The sequence below is a fragment of the Abramis brama genome, assembly GCF_963993115.1.
Source record: "Abramis brama genome assembly, chromosome: 15".
Lineage (NCBI taxonomy): Eukaryota > Metazoa > Chordata > Actinopteri > Cypriniformes > Leuciscidae > Abramis > Abramis brama.
The window spans coordinates 36,784,390-36,810,126 of record NC_139977.1 but is presented as its reverse complement, the minus strand read 5'-3'; the positions used below and the strand labels follow the sequence as shown (position 1 = coordinate 36,810,126).

Here is a 25,737-nt window from a genome sequence, read left to right as displayed (position 1 = left end):
TGCGAAGATCTCGCCTTTGGAGAAAACTGTTGATTTATTCTGGGAAAATGTAAGCATCACTCCTTAAAAATTAAGATTACCCCAAAATGAACTGCATTGCTAGCCCACTTATGCACAATAATAATGATAAATGCTCACCAATACTTAATTATATTACTTTTTGTTTTGTTTTTTTTACTGAAAATGATATTTTTTGTAAAAACAAGGTATAATTTGTTTTGTCATATGACAGCTAGGCACACTAGGTAAATGCAGTGAACATCTCAATTTTCAGTCAAGCAATGAATTCATGCATTAATTAATGAAATTAAGTATATTTTATTTACTGACAACAATAAGAAACATGAATGAATGACTAAAAGATTGAAAAAAGTAACCATCACAATAAATAAATATATATATTAGAAATGTAAACCAGTGAGAACGCTGTGATGATGACGCATAACAACAGAGCGTAAACCAGTGAGAATCATTAGTTTATGCTTTTGTTAGGGGTTGAACATACCCAAACTAGTGAATTACGTGTCAACACAGTGAAAGAAAGAAGCAGTGGTGAACTGATAATTCAGTGGTGAATCTACGAGACACCAGTGAAAGAAAGAAGCAGTGGTGATCTGAGTCATAGATGCACAAGACCCACACATGCAGATGGGGACAAATCTCCTGTCTGAAAATGAGCCGTTAATTTTTTATTTTTTATTTATTTTGATGATTATGTTTTGTTCTCATTGAATTTCGTAAATCATCGGAAAGTTTTTTTTGAGAGCGTTTTTTTTTTTTTTTTGCGAGTGAACTTTTTCCAGTTCGGTAGTGAGGTTATCCTATGGTTTAAACTCTTCAGTCCATTATATGTTTGCCCAGTTTCACAATCTTAAGCCTCAGACTATTTACTATGCATGTGTGAGTTGTTTTAACTGAAAGCATATCTTAAAATATGTCAGTCATTGTTTTGTCTCTAGATGCACACCAGTATTTATTTATTTTTTCTAAGGCACATTTACAGTTTTTTTCAACTGCTCACACACAGAATCCTCACTCGTCACACAGTTTCTGAAACCTGACACTCAAACACCAGAAACACACACCAAATCTGCAAAACCATACAATAATTCTAGGCCGTCGACTCAGTTTTCCATTTCATAAAACACTTTTTGCAAACCACAACACACACTTCTCTATGAAACACAAATTTAACAGGAAGAATCTTGATTTCCTTTTTTAAACAACCTATCAAAACAACACCACAGTAATTCAACAGTATCTCACACACACACACACACACACACACACACACACACACACACACACACACACACATCAGAATGTCCCTCCAGCCCTGTGACAGTGGAGTGTCGCCCTCTGCAGGAGATTACCAGGATTACAGTTAAACGAGTTTAAAGGAATTGTAATTGTATTTTAAGGGAAGCGTTACTGAAGTCAAACTCAAGGATGTCGAATGTAAAAGTCAAACAGCTCATTATATCAGATCAGTCCTGCTGTTTCTGTATTATACTGAAGCTTTCAGTCATTTCATCAGGATCCAGATCTGTTGTTCCAGTGAATTCTGTGTTTAGAGCTTCATTTAAAGCCTCTGGTCAGTGTTCAACATCTGAATGAACTGAGTTTGTGTTTCTGACAGAATCATGTTTATTCTCAGGTTGATTTTCTCTGTTATTTCACTAAAACACACAGAAGATCTGTAGCATCTTTAAGCCGCTGGTATTGGTAATAGCGTGAGCAAGTTTTAGACGGCGTACTAACAGATGTAAAATGCAAACAGTGTCTTTCTTTATTGAGCTTCAGTGAATAAACATCGCTTACAATTCACTTCCTATGGTGTCATTCTTTCAAGTTCACAGAATATAAATCTCAGTCCATACCTTGTAGATCCAGCATGTCCAGCTCAGTCCAACACTATAATCCCATAAACACACACACACACACACACACACAAACACCCCTGTGTCTCATTAAAGGTGAACTAAGTAACTTTTTTTACCTTAACTGAACAGCTTCGGAGTCATTGGAATGGTTATATTACTTATTTCGGGTTGAATGGTGGTCGTCTCGCACCCCCCTGGTGCCCGTGAGCGGAAAATACGCACTTGCAACTTTGAGCCGGCGGGCCGCCGCGTCAGGAAGTCTCGCGTGATATCAGGTCTCGCGATGTAAACAATTGCTTTACGGCCAAAAGAAATCTGCTAAAATGCTGTCATTATTGCGCTCCCTCACGCTGTCCGAACCCGAATGAAGAAGACGTTTTAAAGAATGTCCCATCTGCTTTAATGTCGTTGATCTATAGCCTCTGGTGTCTGAGAATCACCAACGAGTTTTTACAACAGTGTTGTCAAATATCTATTCCGAAGCTGTGGGGGAGCTCTAGAGAGAAACCTGCGAGCAAAAAGCGAGAATACAGAGAAGAAATCCCGAAGCTACTGAGTGCTGCTTTAACCAAGGCTGCGTTCGAAACCGCATACTTCCCTACTATTTAGTATGGGAAAAAGAGTAGGCGAGCGAAAAAGTATGTACGAATCCAAAAGAGTAGGCGAGAATTACCTGGGTGACGTACTAATTATCGCGAGATTCGGACTTAAGTGCGTTCGAATATGTCTACTTTCCTACTATATAGTAGGCGAAAACAGTACGTGAAGGAAGCAGTACGTTCGAAACATCAGTATTCATAAAAGAGTAGGCGAGATGTTCCCGGATGGCTTACTGCTTCAGCGCAGATTTTTGAGTGCTCAACCGATGGATACTCTTCTATCCCAGGAGGCCACGCGAGAGGATACCTCATAAAAAAGAAGAAGAAGGATAGGTCATACTCGAACGTGACGGAAAGGATGACGGACGAGACTGTTTTCAAATGTGAGTATTACAAATCAAATGATCGCATGTGTTGAACTGTACAGTAAACTGTTGAATTGTTGAAGGTGTAAAGACGCTATATATTTGTGATTTTGCTGTAGCCTAAATCACATTTTATTATGTATAGCTAAGCTAACAGAGAAGCTCCAGTAAGGACACATACGTCTCCAAAGTGGATTTGCATACATTTTAAACCGTATACATCTTAAATACAATTACTAATGTCTATTTAATATCTGGCAAGAAACTCTTCTATAAGAATTGCAGATTACTACGTCTAATAGATATGAAATAGGCATCTGAGTGATGTATGTGTGCTATTATGTAGAACAAATCTATAAAGTAACTAAACATAAGTTATCTATTTTATTTGTCCATTAGTACTGTTGATAAATTAAGGAACATTTATGTAGGATAAAAAGTTAAAACAACCTCAACATGTAAATGCAGTGTTGAGTTCATAAATCACAGAAGTAATGTGAATCATGTCTGGATGTTACAGGGTCAGATGAACAGATGTGTGTTTATCTGCTGGAGAGATGCTCATGAAGCTGAATGCTGCCATCAAAGGCTTTGTGACATTACAGAAATGAATAACAACAACTATTTAAATATTAAGTTGTAGTTTATTTTAATTATTGTAATTTCAAACAGAGCTATTACAGCACTTTTCTGATTCTTGATTTCTGTGCATTTGCTGCACAGCTTTAGTGGTGGAGCAGGACCTGCAAGGGAAGATGATGGCAGCATTTGTGGAAAAAAGCATTTTTGTCTTCTAAATAATACTGAAATCAAATGACATTGTGCTGTTAAAATGACTGCTTTTGTGTTATGTTTGTGTATTTTGTAGGATCTGAAATATCAGCAGGCTGGTGTGAGCACTGAGGATGAGGAGCACAGAGCTGAATCCTGGAGATGGTGCCATGGACGAGACCCTCCATCACTCCACCTGCCCTCATGAGACCCTCCATCACTCCACCTGCCCTCATGAGACCCTCCATCACTCCACCTGCCCTCATGAGACCCTCCATCACTCCACCTGCCCTTATTGCTTCAGATTGTGAAGCACAACACATCACACAACAACCTCCGGCACGAAGGCACGGCTCACCTCTGGCGGTCAGCTGATTCATCAGAGCCGCAGAATGGGAACCGCTGTGTTGAGATGGCAGAAGGATGTGGGGTTCAGCGCCTGTAGCCTACATACATGATTGTAGTTTGAATAAAGCTTTGTTTCATGTGTTGACTTGTATATGCATTTGTTTATTGTGTGATGGTGACTTTGATTCAATCTTTTACTAATTTATTAATATTTCTCATTGTTGTCAGTAAATAAAATACAATTAATTAATGCTTTATTTATTGTTTGAATGAAAATGTAGATGTTTACTATATACACATCTAGAGTGTATTCATGCATAGCTATTTCAAATGACATACATTACATTTTGTTTGTTTTATTGAATTATATAATTTACAGTAAAAAGTAATATAATTAATTGATCAGCATTTATCGTTGTTATTATTGTATGTTTTGGGCTGGGATAGCAATGCAATTCATTCTGGGGTAATATTAATTTTTAATAATGATACTTAAATTTTTCGAGTATAAAATCAACAGTTTTCTCCAAAGGTGAATCTCCCTTTGTGCAGACATTACAAACGCTGAGGAAAACCGTTCTAGGTAGGGCTGTCGAGTTACTGATGTTATGAGGTATATGTATGTATGTATATATATCAATCATGGGTTTGCAAACGTATTATGAGATTTTATACACAGGAAAAAACCTATAAGGTTGAATATCAATATATATTTTCTTAAATAATTAATTATATAATACATTTAAAAAAATGCATTTTCTGTTATTTATAGGCCTGAGGGATGAAACGAGAGTTAAATTTAACAAGAAAAAGAGGAAAACAAAGCAGTAAGCCACTTTTGCTTATGGATGAAAATGTTTGGATATAAAATAAAGAAATTAACAACATATTCAAGAGATGACAATTTTGGGATTTCGTAATAAAAATAAATATCGTTAAGGATAAAACGGTGGGTCACATTAGTAGGGTTAAATATAAGAACTTAAATCAACCCTAAATGTACTCACAAAATAAATGGGCAGCAGTTTCTTCAAAAAGACCACAAAATGAGCAAGTTTAATCAATATCAAGATATTTACAGATAGATTAATTAAACGTGTCGTTCAAATCTTTTAAGTTGTTGCGCTTGTGATAACGCGTCGTAGGTCACATGATAACGTCAACATGGCAGATGTCCGGTTCTCATTCATACTCAACGAGATTTGGCTATAAAGTACCTACTCTTTTAGCGCTCGTTAAGTAAGTACTTATTGAAATTAAGTACCTACTCATTGAGTATGCGGTTTCGAACGCAGCCCCAGTGCCTAATACACCACGTGAGAGCGCCACCCAATGGACAAATATAGAATTGCATAAAATGACCCCGACTTAAAGCATTAGTTCACTCCAGAATTAATATGTCCTGATAATTTTCTCTCCTCCTCGTCATCCAAGATGTTCATGTCTTTATTCTTCAGTGGAAAAGAAATGAAGGTTTTTGAGGAAAACGTTCCAGGATCTTCAATGGGGTCCAACGGGTCGAAGGTCCAGATGTGAGTTTCAGTGCAGCTTTTTGTGCATCAACAGCCATGATTCATTGTTCATGTTTTCATATGTCCATGAGTTCATGTTTTAATTTGTTCATGTCCATGAGTTCATGTTTCTAAATCAAGTCAAAGTCGGCTCTTTATTTTGTGTCTGTTCACTTTTGGATTCAGTAAATCTGCACTTGGGTTCAGTTCAACTCGCCTACAGGACATTCTTTACAAATATATTCTTGATAACTATTCACTTAAATTGCTTCTTTGTTTATTTTCACATTGTTCTTCATCTTTCAAATGATATAAATCAGCAAAAGAGAGAAATGTGTCTGGACTGAACGCTGAGATCTGTTATGATTGTCATGGTGAGAGTTAAAGATCAGACATGAGCTTTCCGAACACGAATCTGCTGGAAACATGTTGTACAGTGAGCTTTATATTCACGGATTACAGCACAGAAGAATCTTAAGACATTAGAAATATGAAAAGCTGGATACAACACCGTTCTTATAAAAGACAATATAGTCTGTTTTGAAAACTTAATAACATTTTCTTAAGGAATCATTTAAAATCAATCAAACAATTTTACACTTCATTTGTTGAACTGTGAAGCTTTGCGTGGACAAACTCTCAAAAATCTGCCATCACAGTCTAGATGTTCCTTTAAAGCAGCACTCAGTAGCTTCGGGATTTCTTCGCTGTATTCTCGCTTTTTGCTCGCAGGTTTCTCTCTAGAGCTCCCCCACAGCTTCGGAATAGATATTTGACAACACTGTTGTAAAAACTCGTTGGTGATTCTCAGACACCAGAGGCTATAGATCAACGACATCAAAGCAGACGGGACATTCTTTAAAACGTCTTCTTCATTCGGGTTCGAACAGCGTGAGGGAGAGCAATAATGACAGCATTTTAGCAGATTTCTTTTGGCCGTAAAGCAATTGTTTACATCGCGAGACCTGATATCACGCGAGACTTCCTGACGCGGTGGCCCGCCGGCTCAAAGTTGCAAGTGCGTATTTTCCGCTCACGGGCACCAGGGGGGTGCGAAACGACCACCATTCAACCCGAAATAAGTAATATAACCATTCCAATGACTCCGAAGCTGTTCAGTTAAGGTAAAAAAATTTACTTAGTTCACCTTTAAGACTAAATGTGTATCATGAATGTAAAGACACACGGTTCAGTTTATCAGGATCAGTGTCTCTCTCTGCTGGAGATCATCAGTATTACAGCAGATCAACAGAAGATCACATGATCATCTACATCAGATCACACTTCACAAGAGGTTCTGGTTTATTGATCTCAAGCGCTCAGGACCAGGTTTGCTTGAACATTTGATATTTCACACTTTTTTCTTTTACTGGTATTGGGTTATTCCGGTATTTTGGAAATTTAACTTCCCTGGCTCATTTTTTCATGTTTTTCTAAAGAAAGACAAACATACTGATAAAAAGCCAAAATATTAAATGCCATGGATGAATATTTAATTAATCCACTATTTTGTAGAGGTTAGATTTGGAGATTTGGAGCCAATTCCAGGAAAGAAACAATTACAGGTTACGTCCGTGGATCACGGCTGAACGCGTCTTCTCCGCACTCATTTATAAACAAACATTTTTTTTTTTCGCCTATCGTGCGTCTACTCTACACCTGTACCACTAAAAAGACGGATTATATCCAAGACTTAAGCCATAAATTAGTATTAATATTGATAGCATCACTGGTAGCGTCGTTGCTAACTTAACTTACTGTCCATCTGTTAAAATGGCGAATATATCAGATGTAAGTAGTCTACCTTTTGGTGCAGGTGAGGACACATTTGAGCTACACGCGGTACAGTCTGAGCTGGAAGCTGTTGAGAAACAGATCCACGACCTTTTAGTGAGACAGGCCGAGCTGATAGATCGGCGGTTAGCTCTTGAAACATCACGCGCCGATGCACACAAATCAGTGATTAACGTTACTAACCCGCTGACTCCGACCTCGTCTACTCCGTGCGTTACTCAGCATCGGTCACAAGCGTCGAGGCCGTGATCAGCTATGGTCTCGTTTACGCCGGCTCCAACATGCCACCACGAAGCCTGGATATTTCCGCAGCGGAAGACGCGAGTCAGGTCTAGACCAAGAAAACTCTCTCCGACCCTCCCGGTATTCGAGATATCCACACAAAACCGCTTCTCCCCTCTTCGCGAAACAGAACGCGATGCTGTGATCATCGGTGATTCCATCGTTCGACACGTACACGCTACGTTAAATAAAAGTAAGGTGCATAGTCACTGCTTTCCTGGTGCTCGTGTTTCTGAAATCGCTGCTCGCGTTCCCGAGATTCTGAACGAGCGCGTCGGAACTGTGGTCCTGCACGCGGGAGGGGCCGACATCAGGCTGCGACAGACAGAGGTTCTGAAGAAAGACTTCAGGAATCTGATCGATACGGTACGCAGCACATCGCCTGATATAACGATCATTGTGTCAGGACCGCTTCCCACGTACCGACTAGGTCATGAAAAGTTTAGTAGATTATTCGCGCTAAATGAATGGTTAATATCATGGTGCAATGAGCAGAAACTGCTCTTTGTAAATAATTGGAATCTGTTTTGGGAGCGTCCTAGGCTTTACCTTGCTGATGGCTTACACCCAAGCAGATTCGGATCGGATCTTCTGTCAGATAACATCTCCAAAATGTTAAATACCTTTTGACTAGTAACCAAAAGTCCAAATCATAGTCTCTGCTGCACCAAATTAACTGATATAAATAGTGTAGAACATTGCATAGAAACTGTGTCTATTCCTCGTTTAGTGAGATCAAATAATAAATCTACTGCAGGATCTAGAAAATATCTAATTGTTATTAAACCAGAAAATGTTGCTATTAGTAATCAAAAACAATTTCTAAAGCTAGGTCTTCTAAACATTAGATCACTCACACCTAAGGCAGTTATTGTAAATGAAATAGTCACAGATAATAGCTTCGATGTACTTTGCCTTACTGAAACTTGGCTTAAACCTAATGATTATTTCGGTCTAAATGAGTCTACTCCATCAGGATATTCCTATAAGCACGAACCCCGTCTGATTGGTCGTGGCGGCGGTGTTGCAGCGGTCTATAGAGATATTCTCAATGTTACTCAGAAAACGGGTTATAAGTTTATTTCGTTTGAAATACTTGTACTAAATGTTACGCTCTTAGATGTTAGAAAAAAATCCATATTATCTCTAGCCTTGGCTACCGTATATAGACCGCCTGGGCCTTACGCTGATTTCCTAAAAGAGTTTGCAGATTTTCTCTCAGATCTATTGGTCAATGTAGATAAAGCATTAATTGTTGGAGATTTTAACATACACGTAGATAATTCAAATGATGCGTTAGGGGCTGCGTTTATAGATTTATTAAATTCATTTGGGGTCAAGCAAAACGTCACCGGACCAACTCATCGTCTTAATCACACACTCGATTTAATTATATCATATGGAACCGATCCAACCGATATAGATATCATTCCACAAAGTGATGATGTCACTGACCATTACTTGGTAACTTGCATATTACGTACTGCTGTAATATGTCATGCGGCGCCGCGTTATCGATCAGGCAGAACAATCCTTCCATCCACCATAGATAATTTCTCAAATTGCTTATCTAATCTGTCTCCGCTGCTGCCTGAACCCAAACAAACAGATGAACTAGAAGAACTAACTAGCACTATGAGCACCATTCTCTCTAGAACATTGGATGTTGTTGCACCCATTAGATTAAAAAAGGTCAGAGAGAAAATTAAAGCACCATGGTACAATAATACTACACATGTTCTAAAGAGAGAAACCCGTAATTTAGAGCGTAAATGGAAACAAACTAATTTAGAGGTCTTTAGAATCGCGTGGAAAGACAGTATGTCACGTTATAAAAAGGCCCTAAAAGCGGCCAGGGCTGAGCACCTCCGCAAACTAATAGAAAACAACCAAAACAATCCTAGGTTTTTATTTAACACCGTGGCTAGACTAACAAATAAACAGACGTCACCCGAACAAAATATCCCGTTACAGTTTAGTAGTAATGATTTCATGAACTTCTTCACTGAGAAAATAAAAAACATCAGAACCACAATTGTAAACGTTCAATCCTCAATCGCGCCTTATAACTCAGCCTCAATTATCACCCCGCAAGAACAATTACAGTGCTTTACAACTATAGAACAAAAAGAGTTAAATAAACTTATCACTTCATCTAAAACAACAACATGTTTATTAGATCCTATACCAACTAAACTACTGAAGGAAGTGTTACCTGTAGTGGAAGAGCCTCTACTCAATATTATTAACTCGTCTTTATCTTTAGGTCATGTTCCAAGAACATTTAAACTGGCAGTTATAAAACCTCTCATTAAGAAACCACAATTAGATCATAATAATCTAGCAAATTATAGACCCATTTCAAATCTACCTTTTATGTCTAAAATACTAGAAAAAGTTGTGTCCACTCAACTGGGCTCTTTCTTGCAAGAAAATGATATCTATGAAAAGTTTCAGTCAGGATTCAGACCGCATCATAGCACTGAAACTGCGCTCGTTAAAATCACAAATGATTTACTCTTAGCTTCTGACCAAGGCTGCATCTCAATACTAGTTTTACTTGATCTAAGTGCTGCGTTCGATACTATAGATCATACAATACTCTTAGATCGACTACAAAATTATACTGGTGTTCAAGGACAAGCATTAAGCTGGTTTAGATCATACTTATCAGACCGCTACCATTTTGTCTATTTAAATGGAGAAAAATCGATCATAACTCCAGTAAACTATGGAGTGCCGCAGGGATCTGTGTTGGGCCCTCTGTTATTCTCAATATATATGATACCACTTGGAAATATTATAAGGAAACATGGAATTAGTTTCCATTGTTATGCTGATGACACTCAAATATATATTTCATCATGGCCGGATGAAAACGCTAAATTATCCAAATTGACAGAGTGTGTTAAAGATATAAAAGATTGGATGACGCGTAATTTTCTTTTATTAAATCCAGACAAGACAGAGGTAATACTTATCGGTTCAAAAAACCGCCCACAGAACCTCTCACAATACAACTTTGACATCGTAGGATGTCCTGTTACTTTATCCTCTACAGTAAAAGACCTGGGTGTTATACTCGATTGTAACCTGTCTTTTGAAAATCATATTTCGTATGTTACAAAAACAGCCTTTTTCCACCTTAGAAACATTGCTAAGCTACGTAATATGCTATCAGTTTCTGATGCAGAAAAGTTAGTTCATGCATTCATGACCTCGAGACTAGATTACTGTAATGCTTTATTAGCCGGTTGTCCTGCATCCTCAATAAACAAGCTACAGTTAGTCCAAAATGCAGCTGCTAGAGTTCTTACTAGATCAAGAAAATATGACTATATAACACCTATTTTATTATCACTACATTGGCTACCTATAAAGTTCCGTATTAATTATAAGGTATTGCTACTGACTTATAAAGCCCTAAACGGCTTAGCTCCAGTCTATTTAACGGATCTTCTATCACCCTATAATCCATCGCGCTCTTTAAGATCAATAAATTCAAGGCTTTTGGTCATACCTAGGATATCCAGATCCACCAAAGGAGGGAGAGCATTTTCACATTTGGCTCCAAAACTCTGGAATAGCCTTCCTGATACTGTTCGTTGCTCGGACTCACTCTCCCAGTTTAAAACTAGATTAAAGACGCATCTTTTCAGCCAGGCATTTATATAATATTGTTAATCTCACAGTTTCAAACTACAATCCGGCCTCTAGTTCATAAATGCCAGAGGAGAACTGGCCCCCGACTGAGCCTGGGTTCTCCCAAGGTTTTTTTTTCTCCATTAGGTCACCTGATGGAGTTTTAGGACACCATTAGGTCACTTGATGGAGTTTTTCGGTTCCTTGCCACTGTTGCCTTTGGCTTGCTCAGTTGGGGATATTTTGGGGATATTTAATTTTATTTTATTCTATCAATCAATAAATTCCACTAGAAACAAACTTTGTTGTATTATTTTATTTTAATACTGTGAAGCTGCTTTGATACAATCTGTATTGTGAAAAGCGCTATACAAATATACTTGACTTGACTTGACTTTTATCATATGTTCAAATCTATCTACCGAAAATATATGCAAAATCGTGCATATTTAATGAGATAATGGCTAATTTGCATGGTTAAACATACAAATTTCTAAAACTTGTAATACATTTTTTTTATATATATACTTGTGTAAGTAATACCCTATTCACCTGTAGTGTCTCACCTTAAGCAATCATGATTTATTTATTTAGGCTATTAACATGTATGTGTGCATTAATAGTACCATTTTGAAAATGACGCTGAGCCAAATGAAGATAAAGATGTGTTCTGTCGACTGAACCAATCAGATAAAACGAGAGTCAGCGAGAAGCTCATCTGATTGGCTACATGAAGAAGCTGGACCCGAATCGTCAATCATGCCAAACGCTATGGCAAGCCGTTTTAGCTTAAATTTTACCCAGCGTTACTCGTCGTAATTGCATTTTTACTAGTAAGAATTCAGTTAGAGAGCTCTACAAATTAATTTTTACTAGTCATATGTCTCCATTGACTTCCATTCATTTTTAATTACGGAGCTCTACAGCTGAATTGTTACTAAGAATTCAATTAGAGAGCTCTTTAATTCAATTATTATTAGTAACAATTCCAATTAGAGAGCTCTACAATTCAGTTGTTACTAGTAAGAATGCAATCGCAGAGCTCTTTATTTCAATTAAAGAGCTTTGCAATTATACATATTATTAATTTGTTTTTTTTTTACTAGTAAAAATTCAATAAAAGAGCTTTGTAATTAAGTGTGCTTGCTGAAAGCAGCACACTTACTGTTCTTCTTAAGTTTTCTTCTTCTTCTTATTATTATTATTATTAAGTGTGCTTGCTGAAAGCAGCACACTTACTGTTCTTCTTAAGTTTTCTTATTATTATTATTATTAAGTGTGCTTGCTGAAAGCAGCACACTTACTGTTCTTCTTAAGTTTTCTTATTATTAAGTGTGCTTGCTGAAAGCAGCACACTTACTGTTCTTCTTAAGTTTTCTTATTATTATTATTATTATTATTATTCCCGGGAGAAAAATTTTGGCCAGCTCCTGCGCCTAGGCCCTTTGAGACAGAGACACCGTTCCAACTTTAAAACGTACGGTCAGTACCGGTTTAAGTTGCTCGCGAAGATGACATCACGAGTCCATGTCGTTTGTCCGCCACACTGGATTGAACAGAAAGCAAAACTAAATTTTCACAGGTCACAAATTTAGTCCGAACTTCACGAAACTGGACGTGCATGATCCTTGGACCAAGCCTCACAAAAGTTACTAGAAGGATTTTTGATTTTCGGAAGCGTTTGCCCGTCACAGCCAAACGAAATCAGCGGCGTAGTCGCCAAAACAGGAAGTAGTTCATATTTCAGGAACTCTATCACGTATCGAAACCAAACTTTGTACATTAATTCAAGACTCCAATGTGAGGATGTACAAGATAATTTTTTTTTTTTAAAAATCCAAAATTTTACATAATTTGGCAAACCCCCCCCCCCCCCCCCCCCCCCCAGCTATTTGGTCAGCTCCTGCGCCTAGGCCCTTTGAGACAGAGACACCGTTCCAACTTTAAAACGTCCGGTCAGTACCGGTGTAAGTTGCTCGCGAAGATGACATCACGAGTCCATGTCGTTTGTCCGCAATATTGGATTGAACAGAAAGCCAAACTAAAGTTTCACAGGTCACAAATTTGGTCCGAACTTCACGAAACTGGACATACATGATCCTTGGACCAAGCCTCACAAAAGTTACTAGAAGGATTTTTGATTTTCGGAAGCGTTTGCCCGTCACAGCCAAACGAAATCAGCGGCGTAGTCGCCAAACAGGAAGTCGTCCATATCTCAGGAACTCTGTCACGTATCGAAACCAAACTTTATACATGAACTCGGGACTCCATTGTGAGGAAGCACAAGATCTGATTTTTTTTTATTTTTTTTTTTATTTCAGGCTAATAGACAAACCCATTTACCTATGTCTATGCAAGAGTTTCACCTTTTAATGTTAATGCATTTAGACAGTAGGTGGCACTGTTGTATTACATTTCACAGAGCAGCCAAGTCAGTGTATAGACTGCATTCGTTTTTACTAGGTTTGTCTTAATAAATGCAGGCATGAATTTCGTTTTTTGCATTGGTCTATTTTAATCATCTTCATTTATTAATATATACAGATTTGTATGCATGAATTGTGCATTTCCAATCCTCAAAGCAGTTAATAAAAAAAAAACAAATAAAAAAAACTTTATACAAAATACATCATGCTCTTCTTCGATAACCGAACAAACAATTCATTGTCTGTGGCTGTGTTTGTGCGTACGGGAAATATGCTGCGCATAACAATAGAAAACAAGGAGAAACGCACAGTCACATGCTCAAACAATCAACAACGTCGCTCTAGAGGTGCGTTGTGGACTGCGAAGTGGACTTCACAGGGTTTTCCGCCATCTTAAGTTAGAGTCTAATCCGAAGGGAGCGAACATGTTCAGTTCGAAGGGCACTGCGCACGGCATAGGGAATAAGGGAACATCGATACATCACTTCACAGGAAGTGGAGAGCCATGATCACACACCCAACTGTCATTTCGCGCACCACGTCATCACCAGTCAGAACGGTCATAACGATGGAGGAGTTTACGTATGTGTGCAAGTAATACATTTCTCCATTGTTATACAAATGACAGTATTTTTAACAGTTATTGTTGTGAATATTACATATACTATTTTTGATGATTATAATTTACCTCAGTGAATGCAGGCAGCTTAGCTAGTTTGTGAAGTAAAGTGATTTTATTTTAGGTACTTGTAAAATAGTGCAATATAATTGTAAATATATAATATAATAAAAAAAAATTGAAATATGAATGTAGTCCTATATATATTTATGTTATATCATAATCTGCGTGACCCCGTCGTTGACTTTCTTTGATGACGTTTGCAGGGCGTTTCAAATGAGCGGTTATTGTCAGTGAAGTCCACTTCAACTGATATACCGTGCTCAGGGAGTAGGGGAGCAGTGAACACTGCGTATGGACCCTGTCGAATGGAACGCACCTTAGATGTGTAAAAACAAGTGGAAAGCGCGGGCGCGCCGCTGTCTCCTTTCCACAAGCGCTTGCTGTCCCGTGGCGTCTGTCGTTTCTATGCAACCATGAACTGCGCTCTCCATGATGACAAGGAAGTATCAGCAAAAGATTAATTGATTTCTAGCCCTTGCATTAGCTTTATTACTAGATATATTTATGGAGATGAAAAATAATAAGGTGCCCTGTACAGCTATGATCAGCTGTTCGGCCGAGCATTCAATGTTGTTACGCTGCGAGCTGATCAGTTGGTTTGCGCAACGCAGACCACATTCCCTATGCCGTGCGCAGTGCCCTTCGAACTGAACATGTTCGCTCCCTTCGGATTAGACTCTAACTTAAGATGGCGGAAAACCCTGTGAAGTCCACTTCGCAGTCCACAACGCACCTCTAGAGCGACGTTGTTGATTGTTTGAGCATGTGACTGTGCGTTTCTCCTTGTTTTCTATTGTTATGAGAAGCATATTTCCCGTACGCACAAACCCTGTTTTTTTTTTACAGTCTACTGCATTGACAGCGTGAAACATATGATCTGTCTACAGCCAGGGCTCAGCGGAAGGTCCAGCGCTGATTGAGGAATTAAATTAGAAAATAAAAGACAGTTTGACATCTTTTTTCTCGCATCTCGCATTCTCGCATTTTTTCTCGCATCTCGCATCTATCCACTACCTGCTAACGTTAGTGCACTGCACCCGAGCAAGCACACTTTGCAGTTCCTCCGGAAATGCATTTTTCTAGTTATTATTATTATTCCCGGGAGAAAAATTTTGGCCAGCTCCTGCGCCTAGGCCCTTTGAGACAGAGACACCGTTCCAACTTTAAAACGTACGGTCAGTACCGGTTTAAGTTGCTCGCGAAGATGACATCACGAGTCCATGTCGTTTGTCCGCCATAGTGGATTGAACAGAAAGCAAAACTAAATTTTCACAGGTCACAAATTTAGTCCGAACTTCACGAAACTGGACGTACATGATCCTTGGACCAAGCCTCACAAAAGTTACTAGAAGGATTTTTGATTTTCGGAAGCGTTTGCCCGTCACAGCCAAACGAAATCGGCGGCGTAGTCGCCAAAACAGGAAGTAGTTCATATTTCAGGAACGCTGTCACGTATCGAAACCAAACTTTGTACATTAACTCAAGACTCCAATGTGAGGATGTACAAGATAATTTTTTTTTAAAAAAAATCCAAAATTTTACATAATTTGGCAAAAACCCCCCCCAGCTATTTGGTCAGCTCCTGCGCCTAGGCCCTTTGAGACAGAGACACCGTTCCAACTTTAAACCGTCCGGTCAGTACCGGTGTAAGTTGCTCGCGAAGATGACATCACGAGTCCATGTCGTTTGTCCGCAATATTGGATTGAACAGAAAGCTAAACTAAAGTTTCACAGGTCACAAATTTGGTCCGAACTTCACGAAACTGGACATACATGATCCTTGGACCAAGCCTCACAAAAGTTACTAGAAGGATTTTTGATTTTCGGAAGCGTTTGCCCGTCACAGCCAAACGAAATCAGCGGCGTAGTCGCCAAACAGGAAGTCGTCCATATCTCAGGAACTCTGTCACGTATCGAAACCAAACTTTATACATGAACTCGGGACTCCAATGTGAGGAAGCACAAGATCTGAATGTTTTTTTTTATTTTTTATTTCAGGCTAATAGACAAAGCCATTTACCTATGTCTATGCAAGAGTTTCACCTTTTAATGTTAATGCATTTAGACAGTAGGTGGCACTGTTGTATTACATTTCACAGAGCAGCCAAGTCAGTGAATAGACTGCATTCGTTTTTACCAGGTTTGTCTTAATAAATGCAGGCATGAATTTCGTTTTTTGCATTGGTCTATTTTAATCATCTTCATTTATTAATATATACAGATTTGTATGCATGAATTGTGCATTTCCAATCCTCAAAGCAGTTAATAAAAAAAAATAAAAAAAAACTTTATACAAAATACATCATGCTCTTCTTCGATAACCGAACAAACAATTCATTGTCTGTGGCTGTGTTTGTGCGTACGGGAAATATGCTGCGCATAACAATAGAAAACAAGGAGAAACGCGCAGTCACATGCTCAAACAATCAACAACGTCGCTCTAGAGGTGCGTTGTGGACTGCGAAGTGGACTTCACAGGGTTTTCCGCCATCTTAAGTGAGATTCCAATCCGAAGGGAGCGAACATGTTCAGTTCGAAGGGCACTGCGCACGGCATAGGGAATAAGGGAACATCGATACATCACTTCACAGGAAGTGGAGACTGATGATCACCCAACTGTCATTTCGCGCACCACGCCATCACCAGTCAGAACGGTCATAACTAACGATGGAGGAGTTTATGTATGTGTGTAAGTAATACATTTCTCCATTGTTATACAAATGACAGTATTTTAACGGTTATTGTTGTGAATATTACATATACTTTTTTTGATGATTATAATTTACCTCAGTGAATGCAGCCAGCTTAGCTAGTTTGTGAAGTAAAGTGATTTTATTTTAGGTAGTTGTAAAATACTGCAATATAATTGTAAATATATAATATAATAATTAAAATAAAAAAATGAATGTAGTCCTATACATATTTATGTTATATCATAATCTGCGCGACCCCGTCGTTGACTTTCTATGATGACGTTTGCAGGGCGTTTCAAATGAGCGGTTATTGTCAGTGAAGTCCACTTCAACTGATATACCGTGCTCAGGGAGTAGGGGAGCAGTGAACACTTCGTATGGACCCTGTCGAATGGAACGCACCTTAGATGTGTAAAAACAAGTGGAAAGCGCGAGCGCGCCGCTGTCTCCTTTCCACAAGCGCTTGCTGTCCCGTGGCGTCTGTCGTTTCTATGCAACCATGAACTGCGCTCTCCATGATGACAAGGAAGTATCAGCAAAAGATTAATTGATTTCTAGCCCCTGCATTATCTTTACTGCTAGATATATTTATGGAGATGAAAAATAATAAGGCGCCCTGTACAGCTATGATCAGCTGTTCGGCCGAGCATTCAGTGTTGTTACGCTGCGAGCTGATCAGTTGGTTCGTTGCTCTATCACTCGCACACCATAAAGTGCAAATTGTTTTTTAATGTTTCAATTTCGTCATTAAAATGACATAATTTGGAAGCGGATAATTTCTTCACAAACAGTTTATTATGACTCAATGTTAGAATGCTGCACCTACACTTGATAGTGTGAATAAGATCAGCGCAAAGCAGACCACTGCATTGACAGGGTAAAACATATGATCTGTCTACGGCCAGGGCTCAGCAGAAGACAGAAAATGCCGGTCCAGCGCTGATTGAGGAATTAAATTCGAAAATAAAAGACAGTTTGACATGTTTTTTCTCGCATCTCGCATTCTCGCATTTTTTCTCGCATCTCGCATCTATCCACTACCTGCTAACGTTAGTGCACTGCACCCGAGCAAGCACACTTTGCAGTTCCTCCGGAAATGCATTTTTCTAGTTGTAATTGTTACTAGTAATAACTGAATTGTAGAGCTCTCTAATTGGAATTGTTACTAATAATAATTGAATTAGAGAGCTCTGTAAATGTAATTCTTACTAGTAAAAATGCAATTACAACGAGTAACGCTGGGTAAAATTTAAGCTAAAACCTTTTTACTACATGTACACAAGTCATTTAGACATTTGCAACAGTTATTTTTTTACGCAAAGTTTGATTTTACGCGATCAATCTATTTAGCAGTTCCTGACTCTGTTATTTTTGGATGCAAATTGCTATTCACAGGCAAAATGCTTTTGGCCGTATTTGTGCGCAAAAAACGTGCCAAAAGTGTAAGCGCGGAAAAATGGAAGTCAGAGGAATACAGATATATTTATTTTGCATAAGCATGAAGCTGCAGTTTCACAATGCATGTATTAAACTTCCGAATAACAGTAAAATGCTGCAAATATTTGTTTTCCCTTACACCTGAAAGGCGATTTACACCTTTACAAATCTTCTCTTGCACACGCAAATTTTATTTACGCTTGCAATCTTATGTGCACTTTCACAGATCTTACCCTGCGCATGTGATTCTATATGGCAATGTCATCATATTGCCTTCATAGACTCTGAGCCTCTAGATTGAGTTCACCTGTCCTGACTTGATGTAACCCAAACCTAGAGGCTCATACACTTGCATTGCACATAGATGAGAGATAAAGCTCTAATTAATAATATGTGTCACCTGTCATCTCTGACATCTCTTGTCGTACGTCATTAACAAAGTTGTTGAGTTTGGTTTCATTCATGCGTAGAGCAGTGGTCGGCAACAGGCTGAAATAGATCTGAATAGATATAATAATAGATATGGTTCTGAAATAGATCTGTCATGACAGCAACACTTATTCACAATCACTTCGTCTTTAGTGATTTGCCTTCAAAATAAAACTTAGAGAACCTTTTTTTGCAGCAATGTTTTATTTAGAGATGAATTGAGAGCTTTTAATTTGAAAAGTTCTGAAAGACATTCAAAAGAGTCTGTGGATCGTTCCGTTGCAGATCAGACACACAGAGACACAGAGTAACAGCTCACTAACAGTTACAAAACACAGGCAGTTCTAGTTGCATGTTTCATCAATTTCTTAAATTATCCCTATGTTGTGGTCTGCTAACTAGTGGCGAAATGTTTTTTTTTGTCCCGATGTCAAACTTATTTGCTCACCCCTGACGTGCAGTTTTTGTAGATGCATTTGTCACTGAACTGTGTGTGTACAGAACAGGATTAAGCACTAAACATTTAATTGACAACTGGATTTATCTGCATTGTGTACGTAGGCTTTAATAACTGACAAATATAACATTTTAAAACAATAACATGATTGAATCTGTAGCATCAGTTCAGCCACTTCATTTATATTATGATAATCAGTTTTGTATCCGATCAGGACTCCTGATAAAATCCCATATTTGTCATTTCTCATCATCATTGATTATTGTGAATATTGTAGAGTTAATCTGAGATGCTGTAATAACACTGAGCTCATGCAGATGTTGATCAGGAGTTGATCTGATGTCTCGTGATATGATGTTATATCACTTTAATGAAACTCTGTCTGTGTGATTGAACAGATTCAAATGAAGAGGAGAAAGAAAATCAGCAGAAATCACAGATCAGCAGAAAACAAGAAGACTGAGAGAAAAATGGAGGACAGAAATGAGACACAAACCAATGAATCACCAGAGGAAAGAGGACAGAGACTTGTGAGATCGAGCAGTTTCGAGGGAATAAAGCCAGACTGTGAGTGTTTGATCATTATTGAACTTTAATTCTTCAACACATTTTAGTCTTGTTGTTAGATTTAACCCACAGTTCGGAAAGTGCTTTTGTAAGGGTGGATCTCCTGCAGGGGTTCAGTCTGCAAGACTGCCGAATGACTAAAGAAACGTTATTAGCAAGATGGTAGAAAACTGCACATTTCTAGTCTATTCCACCCACTGCCACTTAGGCTATACCAATGACTGAAATAAGCACAGTTACAAGAGCTTAATATGTGGGAGAACAATATCCCATAACTCAATATATTTGTGATTTCTAGTCTCCTGTGAACCAGACGAGCCTGTCAAGTTTGATTCTGATGTCAAAACTGAGGAGAGATTCTCATCAAACCCTTCATCATGTTCTCAAGATCACACAACATCTTCATCGTCATCATCATCACCACCATCATCTTCATCATCATCATCATCACTGACATCTAACAGCAGCTGAAGACCTGAACATCTTCATCATCTTCATCATCATCATCACTCTGTTCAATCATTTACATTTATTCATTTAGCAGACGCTTTATCCAAAGCGACTTACAAATGAGAACAATAGAAGCCGTGAAACTAACAGTAGGACAACAATATGCAAGTGCTATGACCCTTCTCAGTTTAATCTAACGCAGTACATTTTAATTTATTTATTAGGGGTTCAAGCATGAAATGCTGAAACCCTATTGTAATTGTAAGGATTTGTAAAACGCATCGTGCAGGGCAAACCGTAAGGCCTAGAGACGTGAAACCTGGCCAGATGGTAGGCCTCAATTTGGGGACGCCCTATCAGAGTAAGACCCCGATTGGCCCATAGGTGGCGCTACAGCAACCAAAAGTACAAAATCACTCATAACTCTTAGGCCGTTTGACCTAGACTCAAGTCCCTTACAGCACTGAGATCCCTGGCTCAAGGTGGACATGCTTATACATATATATATATATATATATTAGGGCTGGGGGAATTAACGCGTTAATCTTTGCGATTAATTTGAAATGTTTAACGCGTTAAAAAAAATTAACGCATTTAACGCAGCACACTTTTTTTTGCCTCGTTTTAATGATTTCCTGTTGCGGCTGCTATTGAAAAGGCCGTCCCGCCCCTCCGTGTTCGGCGATCACGTTTCATTCTCGCGCAGCTTTCATGAGCGGGTCTTTTCCGCTCCGTGTGTGCGCCGCGGTCTCCGTTCCGCGTGTATGTGTGTGTGTGTGTGTGTTGGCGCTCTCTGCTCAATGTTCTGCTCCGTGTTTGCGCTACGCGTTCTGCTCTGTCCTTAACGGCCCAAACGCTCCAATCATGTACCGATCACGCACTGGAAAAGTAAAGTCCGCTCAAATAACGTGACATTTCTCTGTAGTAGATAAATTGTCTCTGAGTAGACTTCTGTTTGCTGAGCTGGTATAGAGCCATGCTGGGCAACAATGGTAAAATGACCTGCTCTGATCACATGCTCTGGTAATAATAGCTTTGCAGGACTATATTTTATTTGATAATTTGATAATTAAAAAAAAAAAAAATCTGTTAAATTGATTACGTTTAGCTGCTTATTGAAAAATTATAATATATTGATATATTGATGTTTAATATTATTTTAATATAGGGCTATTTTCTGTTCCTTTTTTTCCCTGTTTAATTTAATTATTCTAAGTCTAAATATTGAAGATTACAAGCTTAGGGAAAATGCAATTAATTGCAATTAATTACAGCAAATTGCGCAATTAATTAGTTAATTTTTTTAATCGATTCCCAGCCCTAATATATATATATATATATATATATATATATATAAGATAGAGACAGACACTGGACAGACCATCTGTAAGAAAGCCTGTCCTAGGAACTAATGTTTTGTTTATTGTTTCTTGTGCATGTGATTGGTAATTTCTTATGTTTATATTGCTTGGATTTTACAGTTTATTTCGGCCGTAATCTGCCGAACTAATCTGATGAGTCATCACCAGACACGTTAGTGTTTTTCTCCGACACAGCGCGAGTTGTTTACAGTTGTGTACTACTGTATTTTGTTTACTTCCTTGTGATTAATATTGACATTTAACTGGAATATATTTTATGTTTGTTTATTTTCTGAGTGGAATTAATGTAAGGAGACATGTATATTCAACGAATATTATTGTAAATTATTTTTCTTTATTTCTTTCTGTAGACCATATACAAGCACAGATGCATAACCCAGATGCATATACAAGATAAATAAACGCCTTATTATCAAGAATCTCTTCTCCACTCCTGATTCTCTGATCGGAATCTGATCCATATTTGGCCGCCTCAACCAGCTAACTTTCAATTGTAGTGGTACTTCGCTACATTAATATGGTCCTTCGAGCCGGATTGAGTGCAAGATCAAACCAGTATGGATTCAGCAGAAAGTGATACATTAGAGACAATGGACAGACCTCGCCGCAGGACTAATCTGCCTTCTCACCTGGACGAGGTTGGCTATCGACCCGCTGAGGACCCTCCTCCTAAAGCTTCTTCCCACTGTCCCAGTCAACCAAGAAGCAGCTCGAGGAAAACGTCTCGTAGTGGCGTAAGCTCTCATTCCAGGTCAAGTAGGCGCTCTATTACCTCCACTGGCGTTTATCTTCCACCAGAACTCTCTAGTGTCCAGACTGCTATGTTGGAGGAGAAGATTAAACAGAGGCAGTTAGAAAGTCTCCGCCAGCAGGTCGTGGAGGACTCACTTGCCGATGTGGAATATCAGAGGCTACAGGCACAAGCTAAACAGGCCCAGCGTGTTCAAGAGGAAGCTCTCACAGCTAAGGAGGCCTTATCCAAGCATCTAGAAAGACAGCGTAAGCTGCAACAAGCAGAGACTGAGTTTGAGGTGGCAAAGCTCGTATCCTCCATGCTTATTAAGGACTCTGGTCAAACAACTCCTGTGCCTCCAGGCTCACCAGACAGCCTTTCACCTCCACTTCAGTTTGTACATATTAGTCCAGCCTTAAGTCCATCTCATCAATCACCCTCTCTCCAGCATCCCTCTGCTCAGTCACCAGCTGTGACCTCAACCATACAAATTTGTTCAGCAGAACAGATTATTCCTGATGACTCGTGGGTGGCTCAGCCATCAGTTAAACCACCCGAATCCGGGAGTACACCACACGCAGTGCTCAATATGTTACCACAAGCTGTCTCCTCACCCGTCTCCAATGTATCTCAGACTACCCCTATAACTGCACCAGCTCGTACGGTGTTGTCAACATCGACTATGGTACCCCAACCACACTCAAGAGCCACAGTCATGTCCACTGCTGCACACCCCTTGAGTACAAGCATGGCAGCAGTGTCACATCAACCTACAACAGCAACACTGCCCCTATCTACAATGCCATATGCTGTGCTGCAGACAGCCATCCCTCCTGTGACAACGCGCACACGTCTACTGCAGCCTCCAGTCACCAGTTATCAGGTTTCATCCGTGCCACCTCCTGGCCCTAGCCGTTCTCAACCACCTTCATTCTTGCCCTTTCAGCATGATGGTCATTCAGCATACCCTGGTACAGAGCTACTGTTTGCATCAGCCTATGGCATCCCACAACCCAAGTTGCCGGTGTTCGAAAGTGGTAATGAGAGTGACTTCGCCTTATTAAAGCTAGCACTGGACAACTTGTTGAGCAATCACAGCCATCTCAGTGAGCAGTACAAGTATCATGTCTTGCTTAGCCATTTGAAACTTCCCAGTGCTCAGCAGCTGGCTAAAGCTTATATGTACCATCCGCGTCCTTATTCAGCTGCACTGCAGGCTCTCCAAGACAAGTATGGCCAGCCAAGACAGCTCGTCCAGTCAGAGTTGGGTGCTATCATGAGTACTCCACCACTGAGAATGGGTGATGCTAACGCTTTTGACTCTTTTGCATTATCCGTTCAATCATTGGTGGGCATGCTGAGGACACTTGAGGGCCAGAACGGTTACGAGCTCATGTGAGGTTCTCACGTGGATCGTCTGCTAAGCAAGTTACCATCTGCTTATCATGATGGGTTTGTTGAATACTGCCTAAGCAGGGGTATTCTCCAGATGGGTACTGACAAGACCTATACACTTCTTGATTTGGCCACCTGGCTAGAGATCAAGTCTCAAGCGAAACGCATCTCCAGCCGAGCTGCAACTGTCAGAGTTCGAATAGAGGACCCAAAAGCAGAGGTTATGCAGTACAGTTTATTGTTCAATAACTTCAAACAAGGAGACTGCCGTCAACTGATGCAGATCTGTGAATAACAAAAACGAAGATCCTTGACGGACAGATGATAGGAACCGGGGTCCAGTGCCAGGAGATAAATGAGCAACAACAGTCCTCCGTCCTCGTGCCCGGTGCAAATGACTCGCAGACGGCTGGTCAGTGATGGTCCACAGACAGAAGGTGAACTGGGCAGAGAACAAAGGTGAATCTCCAACTCTTACTCACGTATCGACAGGACAAGACAAGACAGGGTATTTCTCAAGAGAGTAAATGCTGATAAGATCGTAACGAAGAGACAGAGCGAAAGCTCAACGTTCAACAATAATCCGACAAAGAGACAGAGCAAACAGTGACAAGAAGTAGCCGAGAGAATTAGAGGGAGAAAAGGATCAGGTGAGAGATAATCAGTGTAGGTGTTGATTCTAATGGGAAACAGCTGCGAGAGAGGTGAGGAGGAGAAAGATGAATGGGAATGATTAGAGTGTGTGCGCAGCGCGAGCGCTGAGATAATAGGAATCAGCTGTATGTGTGTGCGCGTGTGTGAATGAAGGTAAACAAACAGAAGGAAGAGACCGGTTTATGACAGTACCCCCCCTTCAACGAGCGCCCCCTGGCGCTCCCAAAGGTGAAGTCTGGCGAGAGCGATGAAAGTCCTCGATGAGCGAGCGGTCCAGGACGTCCCGAGATGGAATCCAGCTTCTCTCCTCAGGACCGTATCCCTCCCAATCGACCAGATACTGGAAACCGCGACCTCGAGGGCGAACATCAAGAAGCCTGCGGACGGTATAAATAGGAGAACCCTCAACAAGGGTAGGAGGCGGAGGGACAGGGCGGGCGGGCATCCGAATAACGGATTTTATGCAAGATACATGAAACACGGGATGGATGCGTCGAAGATTAGGAGGAAGTTTGAGTTTGACAGTAACGGGGTTGAGAACCTTAATAATGGAAAAAGGTCCTATGTACCGAGGCGAGAGTTTTCGGGAGCTGGACTGCAGAGGAAGATTAATGGTGGATAACCAGACTCACTGGCCGCAAATATATCTTGGGGCTTTAACGCGACGACGGTTGGCTGCTCGGCGAGAGCGAGCCTTGGTCCGACAAAGGGCAGTTCTCACCCTCCTCCATGTACGATGGCATCTCTGAATGAATGCCTCAACCGACGGAACGGAAACCCCGAGCTCCTGAGAGGGGAAAAGCGGGGGTTGATAGCCGAGGCAACCATTAAAAGGAGAAAGCCCCGTGGCTGATGACGGTAAAGAATTATGCGCATACTCAGCCCATGGCAACTGTTCGCACCAGGATGACGGAGCCTGGAATGCTAGACTGCGGAGCATACGACCTAAAATCTGATTAGCCCGTTCGGCCTGCCCGTTAGTTTGGGGGTGATAACCTGACGACAAACTGACGGTGGCACCAATCTGCCGGCAGAACTCCCTCCAAAATTGAGAGATAAATTGCGGACCCCTATCAGAAACAACATCTGTAGGGAGGCCATGAAGTTTGAAGACATGATTTACCACCGCCTGAGCGGTCTCCTTAGCGGAGGGTAATTTAGGAAGCGGAACGAAGTGGGCGGCTTTAGAAAATCGATCCACCACTGTGAGGATGGCGGTATTCCCCATGGAAGGAGG

General features: G+C 40.0%; 2 protein-coding genes and 1 long non-coding RNA gene across 3 annotated transcripts in view; 2 read left to right on the top strand and 1 right to left on the bottom strand.

The window, feature by feature from the left end:
• The window catches only part of LOC311096828 (uncharacterized protein), a 488,849-nt gene that overhangs the window by 230,273 nt on the left and 232,839 nt on the right, over positions 1 to 25,737 (top strand). The window contains exon 2 of the mRNA XM_084136231.1: positions 19,718 to 19,886. Coding sequence (XP_083992357.1) covers positions 19,724 to 19,886 — 163 coding nt within the window. The 5' untranslated portion in view covers positions 19,718 to 19,723. The remainder of the gene's footprint in view (positions 1 to 19,717; positions 19,887 to 25,737) is intronic.
• The window catches only part of LOC311096814 (uncharacterized protein), a 367,324-nt gene that overhangs the window by 315,555 nt on the left and 26,032 nt on the right, over positions 1 to 25,737 (bottom strand). The gene's annotated exons all lie outside the window — the stretch shown is intronic.
• LOC311097074 lies at positions 2,415 to 4,374 on the top strand. The gene is made up of 2 exons (XR_014609185.1): positions 2,415 to 2,865; positions 3,716 to 4,374. It is a non-coding gene; the product is annotated as an uncharacterized lncRNA (long non-coding RNA).